The sequence below is a fragment of the Felis catus genome, chromosome A2 (assembly GCF_018350175.1).
Source record: "Felis catus isolate Fca126 chromosome A2, F.catus_Fca126_mat1.0, whole genome shotgun sequence".
Lineage (NCBI taxonomy): Eukaryota > Metazoa > Chordata > Mammalia > Carnivora > Felidae > Felis > Felis catus.
The window spans coordinates 82,756,717-82,783,645 of record NC_058369.1 but is presented as its reverse complement, the minus strand read 5'-3'; the positions used below and the strand labels follow the sequence as shown (position 1 = coordinate 82,783,645).

The 26,929-nt window shown below is 40.1% G+C and overlaps 1 protein-coding gene across 11 annotated transcripts in view; it reads left to right on the top strand.

Annotated features, from left to right (window-relative positions):
- The window catches only part of MAGI2 (membrane associated guanylate kinase, WW and PDZ domain containing 2), a 1,363,649-nt gene that overhangs the window by 1,219,324 nt on the left and 117,396 nt on the right, over positions 1 to 26,929 (top strand). For all 11 annotated transcript variants that reach the window (XM_045053218.1, XM_045053217.1, XM_045053215.1 and 8 more), the window contains 3 exons: positions 18,571 to 18,756; positions 20,698 to 20,851; positions 25,980 to 26,199. In XM_045053218.1, coding sequence (XP_044909153.1) covers positions 18,571 to 18,756; positions 20,698 to 20,851; positions 25,980 to 26,199 — 560 coding nt within the window. The remainder of the gene's footprint in view (positions 1 to 18,570; positions 18,757 to 20,697; positions 20,852 to 25,979; positions 26,200 to 26,929) is intronic.

The window sequence follows — 26,929 nt, the reverse complement described above, 5'->3', positions numbered from 1 at the left end:
GTCAGATGCTGAACTGACTGAGCCACCCAGGCACCCCATGTTCATTGGATCGCCTTAAAAGCACAGGTACCTTGTGGGACTGGTGCCAACGTTAGGACCTTGACCCTCTCTAAATCACTGTAAGTGTTGACCAACCAATGTTCCAGCCCTAAGAGTCACTGCTGCAAAGTTTCTTAAGTCCTACCCATGCAGTTGAACATGGGAATTAGAAAATGAGCCTCATTCCTCTGTTTCTCATTGTTTTGCAAGGCAAATTTCCCTTTGTAGTTCTTAATAAGCATTGTAACATATAACACTGCATTCGCCTAATCCTTAAATGAACCCTCTGCTTTGGGTTCCTTCAGTGACACAGTGCTTTCACCTGGAGCTTGATGCCGACGACAGCTCACTCAGGAGGCATAATGGTGTCACCCACACCGTTAACATGAGTGCTGCTGTAACAGAAGAAATATGGTGGAGGGGGGCAATTTGGGGCACCACATAAAATGCCAGTTTTCCTCCAAATATCTGGCTTCTAAATAGAACTCATGAGACCATAAGATAAACAAATGTCTTCACAATATTATAAAAAATCTACATATACAAAAAAGATAAGATGTCTTCATAGTCTGTACTGATGTACATATGTTTTAATTCAAATCGATCTCATTTATTAGTGTGATTTACTTAACACTTTAGGAGGCAGTCAGGAGGCTAAGGTAGGAGGGGGTGCATCAACAAAGATGTCACTTGTGATGGACAGTCCAGTCTTCCTATAACATGGCCCTGATCATAACACCCATGATAGAAATATCTACAAGGTAAAGTTCCAACACTGTTCTTACATCCAAGACCTTACATGACATGGACACAGCCGCAATTTATCCACAACTCTTTGTGATTCTACTCCATCAAAGCTGGCTTAGTTACTTACCCCTGAAAGACAACGTTTGCTTTTCCATCCCAGTGCCCATGTTTTGCCCTGCTGCCACTTGGAATGATGGCTCCTCTTTACCAGTAATAAATGTTATCAAACTCTCTCCAAGGCACCATGCTAAAAATCGTACATTGTGTTTAATTTCATAGTAACCCTGTGAGGTAGACTACTGCCCAAATAGTAAACATCTCTCATAAGCAGCTCAAAAAGCTCTTAATGTCTTACTAAGACTCTGCCTGACCCCTTACCCTTCTCCTTGAAGTGTTTTCTCTAACTCTTAATTGGAATTTTTGCCTGTAAACTCTTTAATTGTTGACTGCTCCTTGACTTCCTTTCTGTTATTATGCCTGTGATTAGCTATCTAATATTGTCATTTTATTTTTCATGTGTTCATGGTTTGCTTTCCCTAAACAGATTATAAGTTCCTTAAGGGCAAGAAATGATGGCATTTCTTTGAATCTCTTGCAATTCCTGGTAGCATGTGTTTCAAGGATTTGTCACATAATTTATGTTGGAGGGACTGGATTGGATTCTCCAATAATAATCCAGTGCTGTCTCATCAAAATAAAAGTGGGAATGTGCTCTGCTCTAACTTTCCCTGCACCTAAGCCTAGCCACTCTGTCCCTCCAGGGCAGCAAGACCTATCTCTGAGAACAGGCAAAGCAGCAGAGGATCACTTAGGGGGAGAAATTGTGTGCAAGCTGGTCCTTGCCCAGCATGAAAAATTACACTATAATAAAGTGGAACTGGAACAATGTCCCAGACTACAGGTTTCCCATCAGTTGTTTTCAGCCTGAGTAAATGATTCAACAGGCAGCTCAGAGCCTGGCGAAGTCTCAGATAAGAGAGCCCTCTAAGAAATCAGGCTCAAGGGAGCCACCTCTGTGTCTCTGGGAAGCCCCTCTAGTCTCAAGCATCTGGGTTGTGAAGCCCTTGTCCTCTGAAGGACCAGGCTGTAGCCTCAGCATGCTCTCTGATTTACCTCCTCCTGGCACTGGCTGTTCCTGGAATCGCCATCCATTTGTGTGAACACCACCTTAGCGATAATTATATTGTCCTACACAGGAGGGTTTGGATGGCATCCCAAGCGCCTTGGAAAAAGTATTCCTTCAGGTTAGTTATTCATTTCACAATCGTCATTAACAAGCAACCCATTTCAGTTCCAAGTGAACAGCTTCTCAATCACATTACTTCTTTAGAGGATCTTACCCAGCTACAACCAGGATGAATAGGACCTATTGATCAAACTTCATTCTCTCAATCCTGAGCATGACTACTTTTGATCCCAAGTTAAAACCTGGCTGCGTAGGTCCTACCAGGAGGCAGACAAGCAAACACAAAAAGATTTTATGTCAAATTCTGGGTGCTCTGATATCTGAACATTGAAGCATCTATTAACTAAAATGGAAAGACGATTATAAAGATTTCACTCTCTTAGCACTAACAGATTTAAACATCATTTAATTGTAAGAGTAAGTCCACAGAGAAACACCATCATTCTTATTTATTTTCAAATAGAGGAGCAATGCAACCTATCAAAGAATCTGTGAGTGCTCGCAGTGCATTTTTTTAAATACCAGGCCATTTTTCTTATCGTTTGAATGGAGCTCATAAATCATGAGTTTTCCCCTCCAGGAAATCATTTTTCAGGAGAGTTTTTATTATTGTGTCCAAAGACTCTCCAGGCAGCAGCAGAAAGTGGATGTGTGGATGTCTTCTTACCTTCAGCTTTTTGGTTGTCTTAAAAGCTGGCAAAACAGTAGCTGTTTCTTCAGGGCTTATATCCTGCAGTTCCTTGTTAGTGCAGGTAGATTGTAACTACGAAGAGAGCCCAGACCTCAGGGACAGGATCACCCTCTACCAATGCAAAATGTCTATCACTCTCCATGGAGTTTAAATGAATTCCAAGCCTGCAGGTCACTTTTGCAGAAGGCACTTTCTCTTTATAATCTATTCAGGGCCCCACTGAATTAAATTCTCTGTAATTTTAATTTTTCTTCTTTTTTCCAACACTCAACCACATAAGAAAAGCTGGTTTCATATACACAATTGTGTTAAAACATGTTGTTAAGTGAACACGGTATTGTAATTTATCACCATTTTTCAGCTATGTTGAAAGAGTGTTATAAAGGGATATTTCTCCCATTTGGTCTTGGATGAGTAGCAATTTTTTTGATCCCCTCCTTTCACCAAGGGCTCAGGGAGTACCTGTACTCAAACTAATTTCTGTCACACCAAATCCTGGTAAATACTTTTTTTATTTGTTCATTTCACTACCATTTTGCTTTGTAAGATGGGTTTGTTCCCAACCAAACTATTGCCATATTTCACTTGGAATCACTTCTAGAGATCAATTAGTCAGCCTCTTCTGGGTGATGATCACTAGGCATTCCGAAGGTGTACAGTGTTAAAGAAAACTTACTAAATAGTGGGGCCTGCTATTGCCATTTTAATTTTCCAGTTTTATCTCTTCCAGATCTTATTTCTGTAGGGTTTGTTTCACAAACATGCCCAGATGTTGGGCACCCAGTGAACCCATCTGCTTTCAGGGGTGAAGTGTCCAAAACCTTCTGTTAAGAGGCTGTTCATCATAAAGATGTATATATATGGATTTGTCATGAAAGGAGGGTCTTTCAGAAATCAAGGAAGAGCACATCATTTAAAAGATGGGCCCTTATGGTTCTCTGACACAGAACAATTGAGATAACATGAAATAGAAGAATATTCCGACTTAGAATTCTTCATTCAAATGTGTTACAGACTTGCTAGATGAACAGCAAGATGAAAAATGGCTCATATTCCTGTAGATACTTGATGAAGTTAAAACACAATAAAACCTGGTTGCTAAGTGTCTTAGTCTGTTCAGGCTTTTATAGCAGAACACCATAGACTGGTGGCTTATAAACAACAGAAATTTATTTCTCATAGTTCTTGAGGCTGGAAGTTTAGTATCATGATACCAGCAGATCCAGTATCTGGTGAAGACCAGCTTCCTGGATCATAAGCAGTCATCTTCTTCCTGTGATCCCACATGGCAGAAGGGGGCAAGGGAGCTCTCTGGGGTCCCTTTTATAAGGGTACTAATACCATTCATGAGGACTTGATCTTCATGACCTGATCACCTCCCAAGGCCCCACCTCCAAATACCATCTCTTCGGGGATTAAGTTGCAACATATAAATTTGAGGAGAACACAAATACCCAGTCTATAGCAGCACATTGGCCACTGATACTGATGCTCCCTCATGCTAAGTGGACAACAGAAGACTAACAGTATATAAGATCACAAGATTTAAAGCATGCCCCCAGGTACCTAAGTTTGTGTCTTAGCTGAAATTAAGCATGACTGCATTTCCACTCTTGAGAGACTAAGGTGAGCTGTTACCCAAAAATGCTTTCCACATGCAAAACTTAGTTACATCAGGCCCTCTGGCCCACCACTGCTAATGCTTTAGTTGAGGTTCTAGATTAGATTGTGCAGTAGAACTTTCTTGGATGATGGCAATGTTCTATGCTGCACTACACAGTACTGCAGCCACCAGCCTCATGTGGCTATGGAGCACTTGAAATAAGGTTAGTGTGGCTCAGGAATTAAATTTTTAATTGCCTTTTCCGTTCCATTCATTTAAATAGTCCCATGCAGCTAGTAGCCACACATTGGACTGCACATCAAACACTGCAGTAATGCACTGGAGCATTGTAGTGGCCTGTAGGTGCCCTCCCTGCCACTAGCCTTCTTGACACCCTCCTACCCACCCTCCACACAGCTACCATGGCATTCTGTCTAAAATGACTAGTCTGATGATATCACTTACCTTTCCTGATCCATTGGTGGCTTCTCATGTGGCTGTAAAATAAATTCCAAACCCTCAGCATAACCAATAAGTCCTTTCGCAGTCTGTCCCTTCCTTCCTCTGTTGGGTCTCACTGTTTGTGCTCATTGGCATGCCCATATCCCCCAGTACAGACCCTGCTAATCCACCAGCCCAATGCCTTTGCCAGGTCACATCACCTAGGACTGTGGTGCCCACCTGGAAAAGTCCGATTCATCTTTAAAATGCAGACTAGACAGTGTTTCTTTCTGAAGGCTTCCTAGGCAGCACCCCCCCAATCTCCCCTTGTTACCTCCTATCTCCCTCCTACTTATTTGAGAGCAGTTCTTTTTTACTTACATCTATTCATTTCCATCCAAAACCTTCTCTTCACCTCCCCCCTGCTTTTTCACTCTTTCCCCCATTTTTTAAAAAGTTTATTTATTTAGGGGCACCTGGGTGGCTCGGTTGGTTAACTGTCTGACTTCGGCTCAGGTCATGGTCTCTCCGTTTGTGGGTTCGGGCCCCGCATCTGGCTCTGCGCTGCCATCTAAGAGCCTGGAGCCTGCTTCAGATTCGGTGTCTCTCTTTCTCTGTCCTTCCACCACTTGTGCTCTATCAAAAAAGCAAATAAATAAACATTAAATTTTTTTTTAAAGTTTATTTATTTATTTTGAGAGAGAGAGAGAGCACAAGCAGGGAGAGAGAGAATCCCAAGCAGCCAGCACAGAGCCCTGTGCGGGGATGGAACTCATAAACTGTGAGATCATGACCTGAGCCAGAATTGAGAGTCGGATGTTTAACCTGGCTGAGCCACCCCAGCACCCTACTCTTTCTCCCATTTTTAAGGTTTAGTCAGATATAGTTAATTTTACCCCTTTTAGGCTATAATCTGTGAGTTTTAGCAAATGTGTTTAGTTATATACCGCCACAGTGAAGTCAACCCCTCCATCCACTCCCAGCCCTGGCAACCACATACTTGTTTTCTGTTCTAGTTTTGCCTTTTCCCATATAAATGGAATCATGCCCTAGGTAGCTTTTTGAGTCTGGCTTCCCCCACTCAGCATGATACAGTTTATATTCATTCATGTTGCTTCATGCCTCCACATTGGTTCCTGGAAAAAAAATATTCCTCTGTGTAGATGTACCATAGTTTGTTTACCCATTCCCCTGTTGAAAGATATTCAGATTGTTTATTGTTTGGTGATTATGAATAAAACAGCTATGAAACTTTTCACTTAGGTTTTTGTGTGAGAATAGTTTTCATTTCATTTGAGTAAGCACGGAAAAGTGGGCTTGCTGGTTCATGTGGTTTCCGAAGTGGCTGTACCATTTTGTATTCCCCTCTATGAGGGTTCCAGATGGTCTACGTCCTGTGTGAGTGCTTATTTTCAGCCTTTCTCGTTGTTGTTGTTTCCATTTTAGCCATTCCAGTAGGTGTCTGGTGATGTCTCATTTCGGTTTGCATTTGCATTACTTCCCTAAGGACTAATGATGTTGCAGGGCTTTTCATGTGTTTTTGTGCTTTCCTTATATCTTCTTCAGTGATGTGTTTTTCCACTCTTGGTCTCTTCCCTCTAGCGTGTAATTGGTATTTCACTGTGGACAACAAAATACATTTTCAGGCTCTTTAGCCTTCCATTTTTCATTTCTCACTCATTTCTCATGTTAGAGTAATAAAACTCATTTTATGATGATGATCTCAGGTGAAATTAATTATGGAGACATATGTCTGCTTGGTAAAACCAAAAACACATACAGTCACTATGCTTTAGAAAGCAAGGGATGAGAGAAAACGCATGTAAGCAGAAATCTGAATGAAGTTAAGGTCTACAGTATTTGGATAAGAAAGAGAAGGCTAAGAAAGAAAGACTATGAGTGACAGTTCCTTTGCAAATAAGGAAACTCTGGCATGATTTATTTGGCCACTCACAGGTCACACTGAAGTTGCTTGCAAAATATATATATGATCAAGATCTTCTAGCTCCGGAGCACTTTGCTTGAGGGCCTTTTCATATTTAGTTTTATCCAGTCATGCAAAATTGCATTATTTCAAGTTAAAACATGATATACCCTGTTAGTGGAACTTTGGCTTCTGTGGGAAACTGAAGACCCAATAAATATTCATGTAATCTTCTGGATAACATATTGAAAAGGACAGCTGGCTCAGGAGGGATCATTTGCCTGGGTAGGTATCTGTTTCCGTTTACATTAAGAAAATATTGCAAGAAGTTATTATCTACCAGAGGGCTTAGGGGAATACAATGAAAAGCTGATACTGTACCTGATTGCTTTTGACATTTACCTATTGTAACAGGGAAACCGTGTGAAGATAGCCAAGTGACTTTTTACAAAACACAATTTCAGAAGCTATAAAAGGAAAAAGGAGATGGCAGAGATAGAATACACTGCATCTGTAAAAATGAGAAACATGACTTGTCAGCAACACCTGCTTGTAACTATAACCATTTCTACTGGGCCTGCTGAGAAATCACTGAAAGCCAAGTACACTAATGGGTGTGAAGTCTCAAAAGGCAGTCAAAAAATACAGAGGGAAAAAAATGTGGTTTTATGGCACACTTTTAACCCAATACCTGGGGCTGACGAAATGTAATTTTATGACATTTTCTGAACTCTTGAAAAGAAAAGTTGCAGGTTTGTTTCTTTTGTTTGTTTGGTTGTTTTTGTTTGTTTGTTTGTTTCTGTATTTTTATCTGTCAGGGATACAGGAGACAGCAGGACTTCTAAAGTTTGGTCACATAAATTGTTGACATTTTTTATTTTCCAAATAGATTCCAAATCTCTATCTGGTATACTGAAATACTGATGGCAACAACTGGTTTAAATTTACAAAAGATATTTCCAGTTTCTAATTAATGGTGGTAAAATTGTAACATGCTTATCTCCTCCCATTTCTTAGACACAAATAAAATGGGAGTAAATGAGCAAGAATGCAACAAACATGAGTGGGGAAGATATTCTACAGACAAAAAAGTGGCAACACATTTTGCAGGAGAGAGGAAACTGAAAAACAGAAATGGACAGCAAAGATATTATTTCTTTAGAAATTCAGAGCAGCTCAAAACTTAAAAAGCTTGGGATAGAGGGGTGTCGAAGTAGCTCATTCAGTTAAGTGTCTGCTCTCAGTTTCAGCTTGGGTCATGATCTCGTGGTTTCAGGAGTTTGAGCCCTGCATTGGGCTTTGTGCTGGCAGCGCAGAGCCTGCTTGGGATTCTCTGTGTCTCTCTTTCAGTGCCCCTCCTTTCATGCTGTCTCTGTCTCTCTCAAAATAAATAAACAAACTTAAAAAAAAAAAAGCTTGGAACAGAATGGAACACAACAACCGTGAATTCCAGTTATGAAATGCTCATTTTTAAAATGGAAAAACAAACAAGCAAACCAAGAATAATGAAAGAATACTAGAATAAATGGAGATAATTGAGGCCACAAAAGAAAGTTTCAAAAATGTCTCACTTACATACATAGATATTAAAGCCTCGTGATTTTTTATTTTATAATAAAAGTGGAATGTTATAAAAAAAAAAGAATACTATGATTAAAGAAAGAATTATTGGAAATTGAAAACATCATAACTGAAATTAAAAATTCGATAGAATGATTGATGGGCGCCTGGGTGGCTCGGTTGGTTAAGCATCTGACTTCAGCTCAGCTCATGATGTCACAGTTCATGAGTTCGAGCTCTGCGTCGGGCTCTGTGCTGACAGCTCAGAGCCTGGAGCCTGCTTCGGATTCTGTGTCTCCCTCTCTCTCTGCCCCTCACTCACTCACCCTCTCTCTCTCTCTCTCTCTCAAAAAATAAACATTAAAAATTTTTTTTAATCCAATAGAAGGATTGAAAGGCAAAGTAAAGGAAATCACACAAGTAGGATAAAAAGAAAGAGAAAGTATGAGAGGAGTGATAATGGACAGATCAATCTGGGAAACCAATAGCCAGCCGATAAGAGGTCCAGAAAGAGAGACCAAAGAAACAGAATGGTAGTTATCAAAAAAAAGACTATAATGGAAGTTCCCAACCCCAAAACTAAAAGAAACAAGTCTCCAGACTGAAAAGAACCACAGCATGATGCATTGATGTGGACTTTAGAACCCAAAAATCACCGGGACAATCGTAAACATTTCCAAAAGGAAAAGGTGAAATAAATAGATCACATAAAGGAAACAAAAACTCCAAATGGATTCAGACTTCTCAGTAGCAACACTGGATACTAGAAAACAGTGGAGTAATGTCTGTAATTCTGAAGAACCATGATTTTTTTCAATCTTTAATTTCATAACAATCTAGAATTTTAGTTAGAATCCAATCAATTGAGAAGGTAAAAATGAAGACATTTTCAAACATTAAATATTGAAACATTATTTTTCTCCCATGCATGTTTACTTAGGAAGATACTGTAGGATATCTTCTAGCAAAATGAGAGAGTGAGTCAAAAAAGGTGTCCCAGGGTTTGTGGAACCGTGCATCCCATATTGGAGCACAACAGGAAAGCCCCGAGTGTCACTGAGCAGCAGAACTTGAGACAAACTTACCTACCTATGGGAAGGAGGTCCCTTGACCCCGGGGCTCAACTGAACAGATGACTTGAGCAGCTTTGGGGGGGATAATGAGGAAAGAGAAAGGGTATTGCAGAAGTGGGGGCAGGGGGAATGACACAGTCAGAAACTTGATTCAGGGTGGGAGGGGAGGCAAACTGTACAAGAAAAGAAATGAAATCCCAGTACACTACGGTGAGCAATAGTTACATGGTGAAACTATCAGCAATGATAACTGGTTTAACTGAAACTAATGATAAAACTGTACGTGGATAAGGAGAGGAGGTGGGCCACTGGATAAGAAGGCCAAATCCTCTAGCATTATAGGAAGTCAATAGATATGACTCCAGTTGACAAATTAAGAAATAGCCATGTAAGAATATAATTTAGAAGTGTGAAGAAGAAACACCGTTTGCCTTTGGATCACAGAACTGGAGAGGATGTTGGAGGATTAGGGCAGGAGACTGTGGTTTTTCATTATAAGCATTTAGGTTGTCCTTTATTTTGTTTTAATTTGTGCATGTATTATTTAAATTGTTTTAATTATAAGAGATCTCCAACCATCAGAAGACAATTATTCTGATTATTTTGTCCCTTTTACATCATGATATGAGTTTTGACATTTTTATATGATTTTCTCATTTTATAGAATAATCCAGCATTTTCTGGTAATGACTTGATAAAGCCTCCACAATTAAATCGTAAATAAAAGGAACCTTTTATTCAGGAACTAAATTTGTCATAAAGACAGCGAGTAACCCTTTGACAGGGAGAGTTGCTTGTTTGGGATGGGAGTGTTATACTGCCTCTCAACCCTGTGACCGTTTTTATAAAGGAGTAAAACAACTTGTTTTTATGCTTTGCAGGAAATGAAACCTTTATCATATTTTAATATTAGTAACTCTCTAAACTTTTTCATTATTACTATATCAGGTTGTTGTTTGGTTATTTGTAAGAAAAACTTGCTAAAAGCTATCCAGTTTTACTCACTAAAATTATTCAAGTTGAGCCACACAGAAGGTCCCTGTCTACTCCTTGACTAGAGACTCCTGGGTTGTTGATTTTACTGAGTGGTGGAATGTGTTTCTTTGTCAGGGTTTTGGGGGGCCAGGAAGGGGCTTACACAAAAATGCTGAATAGGGTTGGTATTTGACTTAGGGGATCAAATTTTTTTATAGCAACTTTCAGACCAAAACAGATCAAAAAGAAAATCCTAGCTACCTAGAAATTAGCAAAGTAAAAAGTGAGCTTTTAAGATAGCCCATAAAATGGAAAGTACCTCAACAGAAGATTAAGGTTTAAATATCTAAAAGTGGAACTCTTTTTCCATTCTGTTCAGCTCCTCATTCCCGCACATGCTTACCCTCCTAGCCAATGATAGATTTGGGGATCATAACTATTCTGAAGTTTCTTTGGTTCCTGTCATTCTAATGTCTAGACGTTTTGCCAGATTATGAGGGAAATAAATCATATCAAAAACACAAATTCCTTGAAATATGGTGGTGTTTATTAAAGTCTATTTAAAGACAGATAAAGAACATTTGCTCTGTAGATGACTCAATAATGAGTGACTAATTATATAAAGATAATTTCCACAACAGAAATGAGGTAATACTTTAGGGTTCTTGCATCAAAATGTAAAGAATTAAGGATCTTCAGTATAATTAACAGAAATTCTCTGGACTACTTCTTCTAGTGATATGTATGGGGATAAGAAATGCAGCCACATGAAAAAGGGGTTATTTTTGCTCCTACCCTACCACCCACCTTTGTGATAATTTTCCTGGATAGCTGTAACATATTTTCATTTACATCTTCCAGGGCAGACATTAAAACAATGGACTGATATGGTTGTATCTACATAAGATCAACTACATAATTTTCAGGGCCCAGTGCAAAATGAAAATGTGGAGTCCTCATTCAAGCATTATTAAGAATGTCAAGATGGTGGGGTGTCTGGGTGGCTCAGTCAGTTAAGCATCGGACTCTTGATTTCAGCTCAGGTCATGATTTCATGGTTAGTAAGATGGAGTCCCAGGTCGAGCTCTGCACTGACAGCGTGGAGCCTGCTTGGAATGGTCTTTCTCCCTCGCTCTCTGCCCTTCCCCTATCCTCTCTCTCTCTCTCTCTCTCTTTCTCAAAATAAATAAATAAACCTTAAAAAAAAAAGAATGTCAAAATGATGACAATAGACGTTAAACTAAACACAAGGCCCTTTTGAGCATGGAAACCTGTGTGACTGCACAGGTTATACAACCATGAAACGGTCCTGTACTATAAGCCCGCCAAATCTTTGCAAACAAAAAACCATTTTAACCCAGCCTCATGTTCTGGGATGGAACAGTCAAGTTATAGCTAACTACAGTTCTTAATAAAATGAGGTTTCTTTAGATTACCAATTCACTCTCAGTACTTGGCTATGAGATTTTAATTGGTGCAAAATAAAAGCATACAGGGTAAAATATAGCTAACAAGTGTTTCTTTCTATCCAGGCATATACTTAAATACTTTCTGTATGGTGCTTTCTGCCCTTGGAAACATGAGTTTGGCTGGACTTCCCAGTTGCCATTGATGGGCTCCTCTTCCCATTCTCCCATCTGACCGTCTGTTTATTACCAACTATAGGGTAACTCAACCGTTCAACCACAAGAGAATGACTAATGGTGCTGAGAGGGGAAAAGTGCACTTTTGGAATATGCAATCCTTAAAACACCAGCTGCTTGATTTTGGGTCTTGCAACTCAGTTGGCTATGAATGTCAGGGAAGACCTTTTCATTTTTGGAAAGCAAATTCCACAGACTTTTAGAGGAAAACGAGTCATGCTGTTTCTTCTTAATTTTTCTGCAAATTTTTAAAAAATACCAAACGCATGTTTTTGCCACATTTCCACTCCCTGATGACCAAGAAACACTCTTTCGAAGGACACTGTCACACTCCAGGAAGGAAGAACACTGAGCTAAATGGATTTGTTACAGTAGAACATGCTTATGCAGGACTTCTAGGAAGGAGATACGGAAAATCAGCAATTAATACTAAGCCTGTGTTTCTAAAGGCAGGAAAACAGGATTCTTCACTGTGGGTTAAAGTGATAGGAATGCTCTGAGACAATTACTTTTCTGTTGTTCCTATATGTTCAGGGTCCATCTAGAGGATCTGGGTAAAGTTATTGTATCAGGGATCTCAGTGAGGGAAACAAGAATTTTGAAGGCAGGAGGGACCCCAACTTCAAAACATCTCTCTTTGCTTCTTCCTCCATGGATTTGATAGGTCCCTGTGTACCACCATGACTTTTTCACCAAGGGAGCTGCCATTTAGCCTAGGACACTATGTGCCCACTTCCCCAGAATGAACTTCCTTTTTCCTTACCACTCTGAGTCCGCACCTGAACCCAATGATTCACCCCTCCTCTGTACCCTTGTTGAGGGTACCCTTGCTACCTTTACCATGGAGTTGCCAATTTGTGTTATAAGTATTTGTGTATGAATCTCCCCAACTTGGCTGTGAGTTTCTTAAGGCCAGAGAGCATGTGTTGTTTCATTACTATCTCTCACACTGTGCCGAGCACTGGAGCTGTTAGTAAGATGATGCTATGCAGAAATGTGTTGTTGATGGAGTAGCTGATCCCCCTGCTCTAACCCACAATTCTGAAACTAGACAGTAAATCATTGTCACAGATTATTTTAAGTTTTTTTAATGTATATTTATTTTTGAGAGACAGAGACAGAGCATGAGCAAGGGAGGGACAGAAAGAGAGGGAGACACAGAATCCAAAGCAGACTTCAGGCTCTGAGCTGTCAGCACAGACAGAGGGCTCAAACTCATGAATCCTGAGATCATGACCTGAGCCAAAGTCAGCCACTTAACCGACTGAGCTACCCAAGTGCCCCTGTCACAGATTATTTTAAGAAAAGAAACTGTAATCATCCAACTGAACACACACACACACACACACACTTCTTTCCATATCAGGTCACAGATTTTAAATCCAAACTAACTTTCCTTGCCTCCTTAAACTAATGGCATGTTGTTTAACCTTCACAGATTAATGGAATTGTGAGCTAATGAGAGTTTATGTTATTGATTGCCTTTGAAGTATTTACTATTGTCACACTCATTTCAGAAACTTCTTGCTTATAAATTTGACATGATTGATGCAGAATCCACTTTCCCTATCGAATGCTTTCCTCCGCTTCCATATACAATTCCACTTTGTGGATCTATTAACAAGAAGATAATTAAATGTAAATATGAGCACAAGTTTTCCTTTTCTGAAATAAAACACATAAAAAACAACAAGGAAACATGGAAAAAAAAAGTGGAGGGAGAGGGAACTACTACTACCCCTTCCCTCGGGTGCAGCTGAGAATTTCAGGAAGAATCCATCACCAGAAATTTCAGGAAGATTCTATTGCCAAAGGAAAAAAAAAAGTCATCCAGGCAACTGTGTCATCTTCTTTATGGGAATGAACCTAAGGTAGAACTCAAGAAGAGTTCACCGGTTAACCAATGGCTGAAGGAGCCTGGATAGACCACACAAAGCTCCCTGAAGAGAACCAAACAGCAAAAAGGGAGGAGGACCATTGCCTCCTGTAGTAGTGGGGCCAAAGACCCAAAGAATCCAGGCCTTTAGAACAAATTTAGGATCCAGTCCAATTGTGTCTGAATAGCCCTACTGAAACAAGGATGCTGTGCTTGAGCAGGCGTCAAAGGGTTAATTCATGTACAGGAAAATATAAAATTGAAAATACTAAATTTTATAATATAAAATATGAATATATAGTGGTGTTTTCCCCACAAAGAAATAAAGGGGAAAAAGATGGGTTTCTTTTTCCATAGCTTATGTGATTTGAAGTTAAAGGGAAATTTCTAAGTAGTGATACATTGTCTCCTTCCCAAATGTTAGCATGTTCAAAGCCTCATGACATATTGCAACTTTTCCAAATATCTGTGTATCCTAAGCACACTGTGTCAAGAAGACTGGTCCAAAGACTTGATTTATGCTGCTGCCTGACAGATGATGTCTGGAAGGCATGCTGTCTAAATGGACTGTGCTCCAGCAGTTACCTTAGTCATCAATTCCCAGAGAATTAACGAGTACCATTCATCCCAATAATAGAAACCAAGGTCATGGCCTCTTCCATGCTCTGTAATTCCATTAGCAATGCACAGAAAGCACTTAGGTCATTAGTTCTGCAGACTTCCTAACTGAGCAAATAGAACTGCATCTTGTTTTCAGGGAGAATCCTCTCTGAGCCCACCTCTTGTCAGTGAGTTGTTGCACATCAACATTCAATGTACTTACATGTGTAGGGAAATTGCTGGTGAAGAAAAAGTGAAGCTGTGTTCAGCTGCCAAGAGTTTCAAGCACTGTTTTTATTAAAGCACATGCCAATAGAAACAATTTTAACAAAACTATGTCAGATGCTTCCAGTTATGGGCACACTTTTTAAATTGTGTACTCACTCCCATTTTATGTAAGCCACTCAGTCATTCTGTGTGGCTACCATAGAATTTATTTCAGTTTTCATTATTTCATTTTAGTTTTTATTATTTTAGTTTAGTTGTTATTCTGTCTGCCACAGTAAAGTGAAAATGGCCTTGAAACTAAGAGTTATCATCATAAGCAAATAAATCTGTTTACAGTGAAACTTTCATCTCAAAATCTCAAGCAGCATGCTTTCCTAAGCTGTTCCTAAGCTGAGCCATTCCCTCAGCTCTCATAATTCAAATTGCTTCCAACCTGGCATATATCAAAAAAAGGAGGGAGTAACCCTAAGGTTTGAAGCCACAGGCATAGGTTTGAATCCTGGCTTTGACATTTCTTTGTTTTCTTAACAATAAACTAAACATGATTATTATACTTTTACAGCTACTTCACACTGCTGCTGTCAGGATTTAAAATAAGCGCTTAGCCCAGTGCCTGGAAATTAACAAATGATAACTTATTGTTTTGTTTTTATTGTTATTGAGCTCATAAAAGCGTGTGTGTGTGTGTGTGTGTGTGTGTGTGTGTGTGTGAAATCTATGTTTTGAAACATTTGGGGCTTTATGCCCAGGAGATTCTAAATGATGCACGGTAATGGAGGGGAGTATAGGCATGAATAATTCAAAGCAGCAAATCATCCAAATACCAGCTGTATGTGTTTTAAAGTGTATTTTTAAATTTCATTTGAAATGTATTTCTAATACCCAAAGAAATGACTTCAAATAAAGGAATGACACCATGATGTGAAGTTCCAACCAAAATGGATCTGAGGAGCTGTCCAATTTTCCTCTCCCTTCCTCTCCTTCCCCTTGCCTTCCTTCCTCCCCTTTCCTCTCCCTTCTTCCTCATGTCCTGCCTGTCAAAAGACAGCTGCCACAAAGAACCAGCTTCAAGCAGAGTTTCTGCCTTCCACTCTCCCCTGGATGAGGGCCACTGGTGAAGTGTTTGTGACTGCCTGATTAGAGGCAAGCTGCACTCACCAAATAAAAGTACCAGGTGCCCATGAAACAAGTGCTTGGGTGGAGGAAAGGAACCACAAAGTCAAGAGATACAGTGTAGCGCCGTGGTTAAGAGCAAAGCCTCTGGAATCCAGCAGACTGGGATTCTAAATCTTGCTTGGACTTTCTGAGTTGGGCAATCGCTAATGACTTTGTAGCTCGGTTTCTTCCACTCTAAACATGTAATGGTAATTCTATCCAGTATCTCACATGATTTCTTAAGGATTAAATTATGTATATTTTAATGTAGTTGTAATTGTGTGTGTTTAAGGCTCAATGCGGATAATGAGGACATCTGTATTATACTAATTTCCCTTTAAATAATAAAGTCTTACTTATGAGTTGGCATTTTCCTACACAGACATACAACATCTTTTTTGTAAAACCAGAGAAAAACAAACAGGGTGTTTGGCCTCATCTAGCATCTGTATAATCCCCAAAACACATTTCTTTTTCCCAAGTGAAGCTGTTTTCCAGTGTTGATACTTAGGAGATACTGTTGTGTCATAAGCAAAACATTTCTTCAGTTTTAACAGTAATACAGGTTTACCCCATGTAGGAAGAATTCAAGCTGGTACCTATATACAAGCACACGTGCATATCAATAGTGATATCAGAAACATTAAAAAGATAATAGTAATAAAGAGAATGAAAGAAAAGTTAATAGTTATAGATCCATTCTTACACCAGGCACTGTTCTAGTCACTTCACATGTGCCAATGCATTTGTTTCTCAGAGCCATCCTGTGAAGTCAGGGATATTATTATCCCAATTTTACTATTGAAAAACAAACTCAGAGAGGTCAGGTAACTTTCCAAGGATCACATGATGGATAGCAATAGACACATTGGAAACCAGGGAGACCGTGTCATGTATGGACTGTTCAAGGACAGTATTGAACATGAAAGGGGGCGAAAACAGGAACAAATGTTCACTCTAATTATGGTAGAAGACCAAAGAATTTGCAATGCCTTCTTTTTTTAAATAACTAAATGAATGAGTTCTTATTACATTTCTGCTTAATAAGTACATTGTCCTGAGAGTCTAAGATGATCTTTAGTATGCTTTAAGTAAGATGTTCTTAATTAAAGCCATTAGTGCCTGTAAATAAAAACTCAACATGAGTTTTACTTCAGAAACATCGGCTCAGCCAGTATTTTCATATGCTATCTATAACCTGTCACAATGGAAATATGATCAAGGCTCTGGTTCATTAACTCACTGATTGTCCTTCCTTACGTGGTTATTAGCTGATGTTCTGCCTTTCACTGTAACACATACATAAGATTGAGAGTTCAAGGAACGGACACTCCTGAAGCATAACAAATGGTGGAGTGTCTCTGCCTCTTTACACAGATAAATCAGTACCTGACTTCCATGAGGAAAGAAACAACACAGAGTAATTGACAGGTGATTTCCTGGCTGGAGTTCCCTACCTACAAAGGTGAAAGGAAAAAGAACAGGTTTCTAGATTCTAACCTCCTTGGAGAAGGAAGGGGTGTGCCAGTGGTATCTGACCCCAGAAATAGTTATCCTGGTAGGCACTCAAACACTTACATTGAATAGAAGTCAACCTTCTAAAAAATCTTTATCCTCATGCACCTGGCTTTCCATACATACATACATACATACAAACATACATAAGCTTTCATTGTTTTAAAGAGACATATGCCATATTTGATCAATTCTAATACATGTTTTCATAATTTAAATATCTAAAAAATTATACAGCATCTTACAGTCGATGGAGTGTCATTGTTTAATTGGCAGAGTTTCTTTCTTTCTTTCTTTCTTTCTTTCTTTCTTTCTTTCCTTCTTTCTTGTGATACCTAAAACAGAAGTTTGTCATAATGGCATCTTAGATTTGATGCAATATATTATGCATCATTAATAAATTATCAGCACCACTTATAAATTAAATCAGAAAGAAGAGGTAAGATTTGAAACCTGCATCAACCTTGAAACCGAAGATTAGTGGATGATAGGAAGTTGAGCATAGCTTCTTCACCTGCTGTGACAGCCCATGTTAATATAGATTTCTCTCCTTCCCTGATCTCTTCTCTCGGTAAAATAGACAAGGGTAGAAATTGAATTCTTGACATTTATTGTATCCTTCTGAAACTGTATTATTATCTCTACAGTATGGTCTCACAATAATGTATGCCTGTGGGTCTCAAAATTTTGTGTGTATTAGAATGTCTTGAGGAGCTTCTTAAAAATTTGTGATTCTCAAAAAAAAAAAAAATGTGATTCTCACCTGCTCCTGGACATTTTGATGCCCAAGGTCAGGTTAAGGCCCAAAGAGCTGTATTTTTAATCCTAGAGTGATTATGATACACCAGAATTTGAGGACCCCTGATCCATGTGTTTGGAATTGGTCTGTCATTGCACAGAACTTGAATTTAGAAATTCTGATCTCAGTGGAATGCACAGGACCACACTTAATAGGCATGATTATGATTTCAAAAGGCAAATTTACTGATGGAAAAAAGAATTCTGACATTGCATTTTTTTCTGTGGGGCTGGACTCAAAGATAGAACAGTGCTGGGGGGGTGGGGGCCCTAGGGGCCTCAGTTGGTGAAGCTTCCAACTTTGGCTCAGGTCACGATCTCACGATTGGTGAGTTCAAGCCCCACATCAGGCTCATCGCAGTCAGCTCCGAGCCCACTTCAGATCCTCTGTCTCCCTCCTCCTATCCCTCCCCCACTTGTGCTTTCTCAAAAATAAATAAAAATATTAAAAAAAAAAAAAAAAAGAACAGTGCTGGGAACACTCCTGATATCTGATTCTGTTGGGGATTGTTTTAGCTGTGCCCCATAAAATCGGCCGCATCATCGATGGGAGTCCTGCAGACCGCTGTGCAAAACTGAAAGTGGGAGACCGGATCTTAGCAGTGAACGGCCAGTCCATCATCAACATGCCTCATGCAGACATTGTGAAGCTCATCAAGGATGCTGGTCTTAGTGTCACCCTCCGCATCATCCCTCAGGAGGGTGAGTGCCTGAGCCTGGCCGCCATCATAGTGGTGCCAGAGCGCCTGAGGTTGATTCCTATTTCTACTTTTGCAGAAATCCACTCTCTCTTGCAACCCATATCCTGTTTACTTAGTACCAGTTTCATTCAGAGATCAAGCTGTGTGACATTATAGATAAATAGTGTGAATCTCAAGACACGGGGTTATTCAATCATTCCCTGTGGTCTGGGGAGTACTGTTTTTATGCTTATATTAAACCAGAACCCATTCAACAGAGATTATAGAGTTACAAATCTGAAGCAGAAAAAAAAAAGTGTATTCATGTTAACAGTTAAGCTCTGGAGGATTCTTCAAAGTCAGATAGATTTTGAAAAGCGTGAGGAAGTTTTGTGGTATAGAGAGCTCATTTAGAAAACGTTGCATCTGATAAGAATTTTAAATTCCCACTTAATCTTTTGAATTTCTCTGTATAAGGACTCCCCCCTGAGGCTTGAAGAGTAGTGAGAGTTACAGCTTCTTGCCATGCCTTGAGGGCCACAAGGATCTAAGAACCAGTTCACCATAAAGTCACCATTTCCAGACACTGGTTCATTACTGGTTTGTAGCTGCTGACTCATGAATGATGCTCGAGATTTCAGTCCCCAGAGCTCACCTGTGAGTGGATTGTAGAATACCACATGGAGAGTGATAGGTCTACTCACCTTGGTCGCCTCTGTTTTCCTCAGTCTCCTGATTCCGTCTTGGGGCTATCTGGCAAGCAGGCACTAAACAGTCACCTGACTTTCCATATAAAACAGTGGTTCTCAACTGAGGTGATTTTGTCCCCCTGGGGGATGTTCAGCAAGGTGATTTTGTCCCCCTGGGGGATGTTCAGCAAGGTCTGACAACGTTTTTGACTGTCACAATTAGGATGGGAATGCTACCGGCATCTAGCGGGTAGAGGGCAAGGATACCGCCAGCCATCCAACAATGCACAGGACAGCCCCCGCCCCCACAGCAAAGAATTGTCTTGCCCAAAATGTCAACAGTGCTGAAGATGAGAAACCCCACAAGTGGAAAGAATTTTTCAAAATCTGGACTGCCAGACAAGAAAGGGGAAGAATGGCTTAATAAAGAATCGATCACCTCCCTTTTATCACCCAACCAAATAAAAAGAACAGAACAGAAAATGACTGCGGTGTTTTTAACCTGTTACTTGCAGACATCATTATGTGTGAAATATTCAAATGAACTCTGAGCAAGATTGCTCACTAAAAATCTGACTTGCTTTTCAGTTTTCCCCAGTCTGAAATATGTCTGTCTTATTTGTATTGCATCATATACAGATAATTTCAGTTGAGACAGTAATGCTATTACAGGAAAATCCAAGAAGCTGTGTTAACAAAGAACAATTTTATGAACATTCTTCTGTCCAATGTTCTTTTTCTTTCTGAAAAACCATGGAGTACAGGGGGTGATTGAGCAATAAAACCAACAAGGAACTAGAGAGAATATTATGAAAAGCATTTATTTCTATTATGGTTACTTCCTTGTCCAAACTTGGGAATACCGGTAGGATTTGTCTTTACAACCAAAAAGTAGCAGCTCAAATGTTTTCTCTCAGTGGGCAGCACTGGAAAAATAGAATATGTTTTAGAGCTTACTCCTCTGGATTATTTTTTCATTGTTTTAACAGGGTTTTTTTATTGTAATCTTTTCTGCTAGGAAAATGACAAGAGACTCTGTTTAACTTTGTTCAGCAACACTTGTAATTCATGAAATAATACTAATTCTGTGAATGGTATTGGAACTTGATTGGATAATTGATAAGTTTAACCTGCTGTCTTAAAGCCTAACAGAAACTGAGAAAACTGAAGCCTTGAGTCATCTGAGGAGGCAAAGAGTTACCACCTCTGGCCACCTCTTGCCCTTTATCAGATGCCAACCTGACTGCACCTGCCACTTTGGCTCCCCTTTGCAGAGCTCAGCAGCCCAGCATCGGCACCCAGCTCAGAGAAGCAGAGCCCCATGGCCCAGCAGAGTCCTCTGGCCCAGCCGAGCCCAGCCACTCCCAACAGCCCTGTTGCCCAACCAGCTCCTCCTCAGCCACTTCAGCTGCAAGGACATGAAAATAGGTAAAGTTTCCCCTGGTTTTTCTGATGCTGAGAGGTGAGGGAGGTGGGGAGAGGGAGAGTTTGGGACAGGACACAACAGGACACAGAAGAGAAAGTTTCATAAAGTAGAAATTGCCAGGTGCTCCTTTCTGTGATTTAGAGATTCTGTGGGTGTCACACATGTGGTTTTATTAGCAAATACAGGGGTCTGTTCTTCACAAAAAGAGAACATTTCCTCAAGAAATGATGAACAATTAGTAGGTAGATGATCAGTAGATGATCAGTAGGGATTAACTAGATGAAGACCACGTTGAAGAGACTCCAAACTGAAGAACATAGATGTAGACCCTTAGGCAGGAGGGAGCATGCAACCTTGAAAGACATGGCAATAAATAAGGTCAGTGTAGTGAGGGAAGAGGTCAGGGAGCATGGTTCAAGATGTAGCAATGAGAGTGATAGGGACCCACCTTTGGGGCTGTAAGCATGTTAAAGATTTTTTAAAATTTTTTTTAATGTTTTATTTTATTTTTTGAGAGATAAAGAGACACAGAGAGCAAGCAGGGGAGGGGCAGAGAGAGAGGGAGACACAGATTCCAAGCAGGCTCCAGGCTCTGAGCTGTCAGCACAGAGCCCAACTCAGGGCTTGAACCCACAAACACAAGATCATGACCCGGGCCGAAGTTGGATGCTCAACCGACTGAACCACCCAGGCACACCAAAGATTTTGAGCTTCAGTGTAATGACAAGTCACTGGAAGCTTTTACGCTGAAGACTGACATCTTTTCCTTTTCAAGGCCGCCCAGTGGGCCACACAGAGAGCTGACTGGGAGCTGGTGAGGGTTGGATGTAGATTAAGCAATTAGAGATGGCTGCTGATATCCTTGGATCAATGAAGGTGGTGGCTCAGAGAACAATGGTGGTGTGGAGAGAGGGAAGTGTGGCAAAACTTGTCAGCAGTAATAAATGTTAGCATTTTTTACTGCATTTTGCCTATATCCCCCTACCCATGATCTAATGAGGTTCTTCCATTCCATATCATAAACTAATATGAATAAGCCACTTTGAACTTCCAGAAAAAAAGGATGTCATGTAAAAACAGCATTGTCTTCTTACAATGAACTTGTGTGTAACAGGGAGCCTGGGTTAGGTTGAGCCATAAAGGAAAGAGATGAAGACATGTTCCCATGCTGTTTTCCCTCTTTTGAAGGAGAAAAACAGAACAACCCACAGGAACATCTCTGTGTACAAAACCCTCACTGGTCTTTTCCATAATTCTAATGTTTTCTGAACATCTGCTTCCTAGCTCCCGCCTCATATGTTGGGAAAGATGAAGTGAGACTCAGTTTCCAAGTCCCAGAACTCTGTAGGTCCATCACTCACGCAATTGCAAAGCAAATATTTTCCCTGTGCCACAGGTGCTATTTCCATAAAGCCCTGTTCTTCTCAGGAGTTCCCCCATTTGCTTTCACAGAAAAGTAAATGTCTGTTATCCTCAGCTGTTTATGGTTTTAATATATTCCACGGAAGAAAAAAGACTAAAGACCATAAAGCAAACGATAGGGGGGTAAGAATTTGACAACCCATAAGAGGAGTAAGTCCTGGGTATCTCAGTAATAAGCCACTGATGTGTTTGCTTTTGCCGTGAGCTGTTTTAACAGATCACACTGGCTTTCCCCAGGATTCATTTCGGACTCAGGAGGAAGGGGCTGAGCACATGCAATTCCTGGGCCAGCCTCAGACTCCTCTTATGGCTCTGCCTCCGTCTGTTAATCTCCCAGCCACAGTTCTATCTCACCTTTCCAGAGTCAGACTCCCCCACACATGGGCTCTTGCTTCTGGCTTCGGGGTGGGTAATCTCATCCCTGTCGTGTTATAATTCAGTGGGGAGAATAACATTTGGGCAAGGCCACTATCATGCTTCAACTGCTACTAGCCCACAACTGGAACTCATTGGCCCTGATCAGAGAAGCAACAGTCTTTGGAATGTCTTTTTGTCCTGACTACACGGAATAAAATATTTCCCAACTCTGGGATTAACCAATTGACCTGATACAAATTTTTATAAATCACCAACAAATTTTCCCAGTGAACTTTGCTGCACTAATATTAAAAGCCTGGCAAGTGCCTGCTTTCAGAGAGCCCTTCCTTGGCACTGGGGTTTCCTGGCTTAACTGTTGATTGTTAGTGGGTGGCTCTTTTACATATGAATGAAGAGATTAATAATTTTCCAGATACCAGATCATTTTCCTAGCTTCATTTAAACATGGTCATGGTATCAAGAGCTCTTTGTCTTTCTCTCGATCAGGCTAGAGATGTCTCCAAGATAGCTTTTATGCCAATTACCCCGTATGCATTTTCTAGTGGCTCATCTATACAAGAAATGCCCACCTAACTCCATGTCAAACTGAGCCAGTTTCCATGTTAAAATGGGATAAAATTAAATGACGATCTGCTTCCACATTTTTATTTTATGAATTAAAATGACTGAATATTTTATCCTGTCTTATTTACTTTCACTTTGGCTTCCTACTGACACCCTGCACACCTCTACTTATGTCTCTATCCCTTAACCTTTTGATATATACTCTGGAAACAAAATCGTTTTAATATGCACATAAGCAAAACAGTATTCAAGGAGAAGTATTCATTGGAAACAACAAAAGAACCATTATATAATATATTTCAAAACTAAGTATAAATAGCAGAGCTCACCTTCCCCAGCAAGGGAAATTAATATTTGACTGCATTTTATTTACTTATTTTTAATTTTTTAATGCTTATTTATTTCTGAGAGAGAGAGAGAGAGAGACAAAGCATGAGGGGAGGAGCAGCAAAGAGAGAGGGAGACACAGAATCCTAAGCAGGCTCCAGGCTCTGCCCTGTCAGCACAAAGCCTGACACGGGGCTCAAACCCATAAGCTGTGAGATCATGACCTGAGCCAAAGTTGGATGCTTAACCAACTGAGCCACCCAGGTGCCCCTTGACTGCATTTTAAACAGCAAAGTCAGTAGAAAAACACTGGAAATTTACTTCTTTTTTTTACATACTTTGAACCCTAGATGTTTAAGCTGGAAGGAATTCTTAAAAGGTCCACATGAGGCAAAAGCCCACTACAAGACCTGTACCACATGGGCATTGTTTCTTGGTTCTGGAACTTGTTCATACCATAAAATTCTGCTAGATTTTATCACTAGAAATCTGGTTGTTGTTGTTGTTGTTGTTTTTATCTCTACAGTCTCTTTAATAGTGGAATTAATAGCAACAAAGAGTTATACTGATGACTTTATTTCATGAGTGAAGGAATTTTAAAGAGGCTGTATTTTTTTTAAATAATCCTGAGTTTTCCTTAACGTATTTCACAAATTCAAAGCAACATAGTTTTTGCCCAAGCTGCTGTATCATTCACTGAACAGTTAGCAACACTCATAAAAACTTAAGTATATTTTCCTCATTAAAGACTCTTCAAGGTACAGTTCAATGTAAAATCCTGACAGACAGCACTGGTTCAAATGCAGTCTGAATGCCAGAAGGTAGGCTTGGATGACAGCTGTTGCATTTTAACGGTTCCTATTCTAGGCTGTTGTGTAATCTTTGGGGAGACTTTACATTTCACCCTCTTTGGCTATACCTCGTGACACATCTGGTTGGAAATGGGGCACATAATGGATATCGCATACCACTACCACACAGATCACGAAAATAAAGTGACTTGTGCTGTAACTCAAAGCAACTTGACATCTAATCTACCAAACAGTTTCTAGAAGGAATCAACACATGCCAACGAATGGCAGCCAGTTCAGTTCTTTTGTTTAATTCATTCGTTTGTGTGGTTAAGCATCTTATTCGAAGCATATTTAAATAATTCTGTTCTCAGCATTCACAATCCCAATAGGTGAGTGGACAACTTGCCGAGGTAGGAAACAAAGCCTAAATTCTGCAGTTCACAAGAGGAATGTGTCACTTCTGCACTTACTTCCCATTTAAGTAACAAATGGGACCTGCTCAAAGTGTTGATTAAAATAACATCCTTTCAAACACTCCAAATAAATACATCTATTACTGTACATTTTTAGTGTATCCTCACCAAATATTAGATTGCACTAATGGCAATTGTTCAGGTGAGTGATTTTTAAAAATAGTAGTGGGGCTCTTGGGTGACTCAGTTGGTTAAGCGTCCCACTCTTGATTTTGGCTTAGGTCATGTTCTCACGGTTGTGAGATCGAGCCCAGTGCTGGATTAATATCTCACTGTGCCTAATTTATAAATTAAACTTTCTCACAGATTTGTGGTATAGGAAAAAGCATAGTGTATATAGGGTTCAGGACTGTCTGCAGTTTTAGACAACCACTGAAGTCTAGAAATGTAACCCCCATGGATGGGGTGGAAGGCTACTGTAAGTAACATCTAGAAACAAGAAAGAGACAAATGTTGGACATACACATTTTTGCCTTCCCTTTCATCTTTCGGCCGTGGTAGTATCTGATAATAGCATCTGATACTAAGCTGATAGTTATAGTCTAGTATTAAAACTATGTAATATGTTTCTACTCTTAGCAATGACCCGGTGACTTTCTCCTTGACTTAACAGCTCATGATTATGCTTTGCTATCACTCCTTTAACCTCTGTAATATATTCAAAAAGACCAAACCTAGCAGGTTAAAATATTGCCTTTAATTATATATTTATAGAGTATTTAGAGATTACTTTGGTTGTGCTGTCATAAAGTAATGAATAGTGTGTGGGCGAGAGAGAGTGGTTGAGAGAGTTGGTTTACTGGTATTGAGACAAACTGATATTTTGGGATGTATAGTTTGGGATGTATAGTTTAACTCCCTAGATTTGCTACAGTTGCACAAGTTTGTAAATAGCCAAAGTCAAAGAGGGATATCCATAAGTCCTTTTCCACAAAGTTCTGGTTGGGCCATCATGTTTACCTTGATTTCTCAAGGAGCCAAATGAAAAGTAGACAATATGGCATTTGTCAAGGATTTTAAAATAATGCTTATCATCTATGATTTTCTCAAATTCCTGAACATGCAAAAGGACCTCAAGAAGTGTGGCCCGCATGTGCCTAGAGGTCATGTGATCATTCTAATCTCCTTAGAATGCTGAGACCTCAGAGCAAATCCCATGTCCATTTATTTAGTTACAGGTCGGAAGTGAAAGCAAGGCAAGATGTGAAACCAGACATCCGACAGCCTCCATTCACAGACTACAGGCAGCCACCGCTGGACTACAGGCAGCCCCCAGGAGGGGACTACCAGCAACCCCCACCCTTGGACTACAGGCAGCCTCCCCTGCTGGACTACAGGCAGCACTCCCCTGACACCAGGCAGTACCCTCTGGCAGACTACAGGCAGCCCCAGGTACCCCCAGGACCCCATTAAATTTCATTTTCCTAATGGGCAAACCTATAATTGACACACGTACATACACACACACCTACACACAGATACACACACACAGAGACACACATGTACACACACATACAGACAGACAGACACAGATACACACAGACACACACAGACACACATGTACACATAGGGACACACATGTACGCAGACACAAACACAGACACACTGACACACATGTACAAACATGTACACATAGACACACATGTACACACACAGACACACATGTATACACACACGTACACACATACACACATGTACACACAGACACACGTGTACACACAAATACACATGTACACACACAGAGATACAAATGTACACACACGTACACACAGAGACACACATATAGACACACGTGCACACACATACAGATACACACACACATATGTACACAGAGACACACATGTACACACACATACACACACGTATACATAGACACACATGTACACACAGACACAGACACACACGTACACACAGAGACACACATATAGACACACATACACACGTGTACACACAGATACATGTGCACACACAGACACACATGTACACACAGAGACACAGACACACACGACTCTGATACATTTATTTATGGTGCCCAACAGCAGTGAATGAGGAAACACAAAGGAGTGATAGTATCGCTCAGACGTATATGCAGTCATTTTGTTTGCCAAGTAAACAATGGATA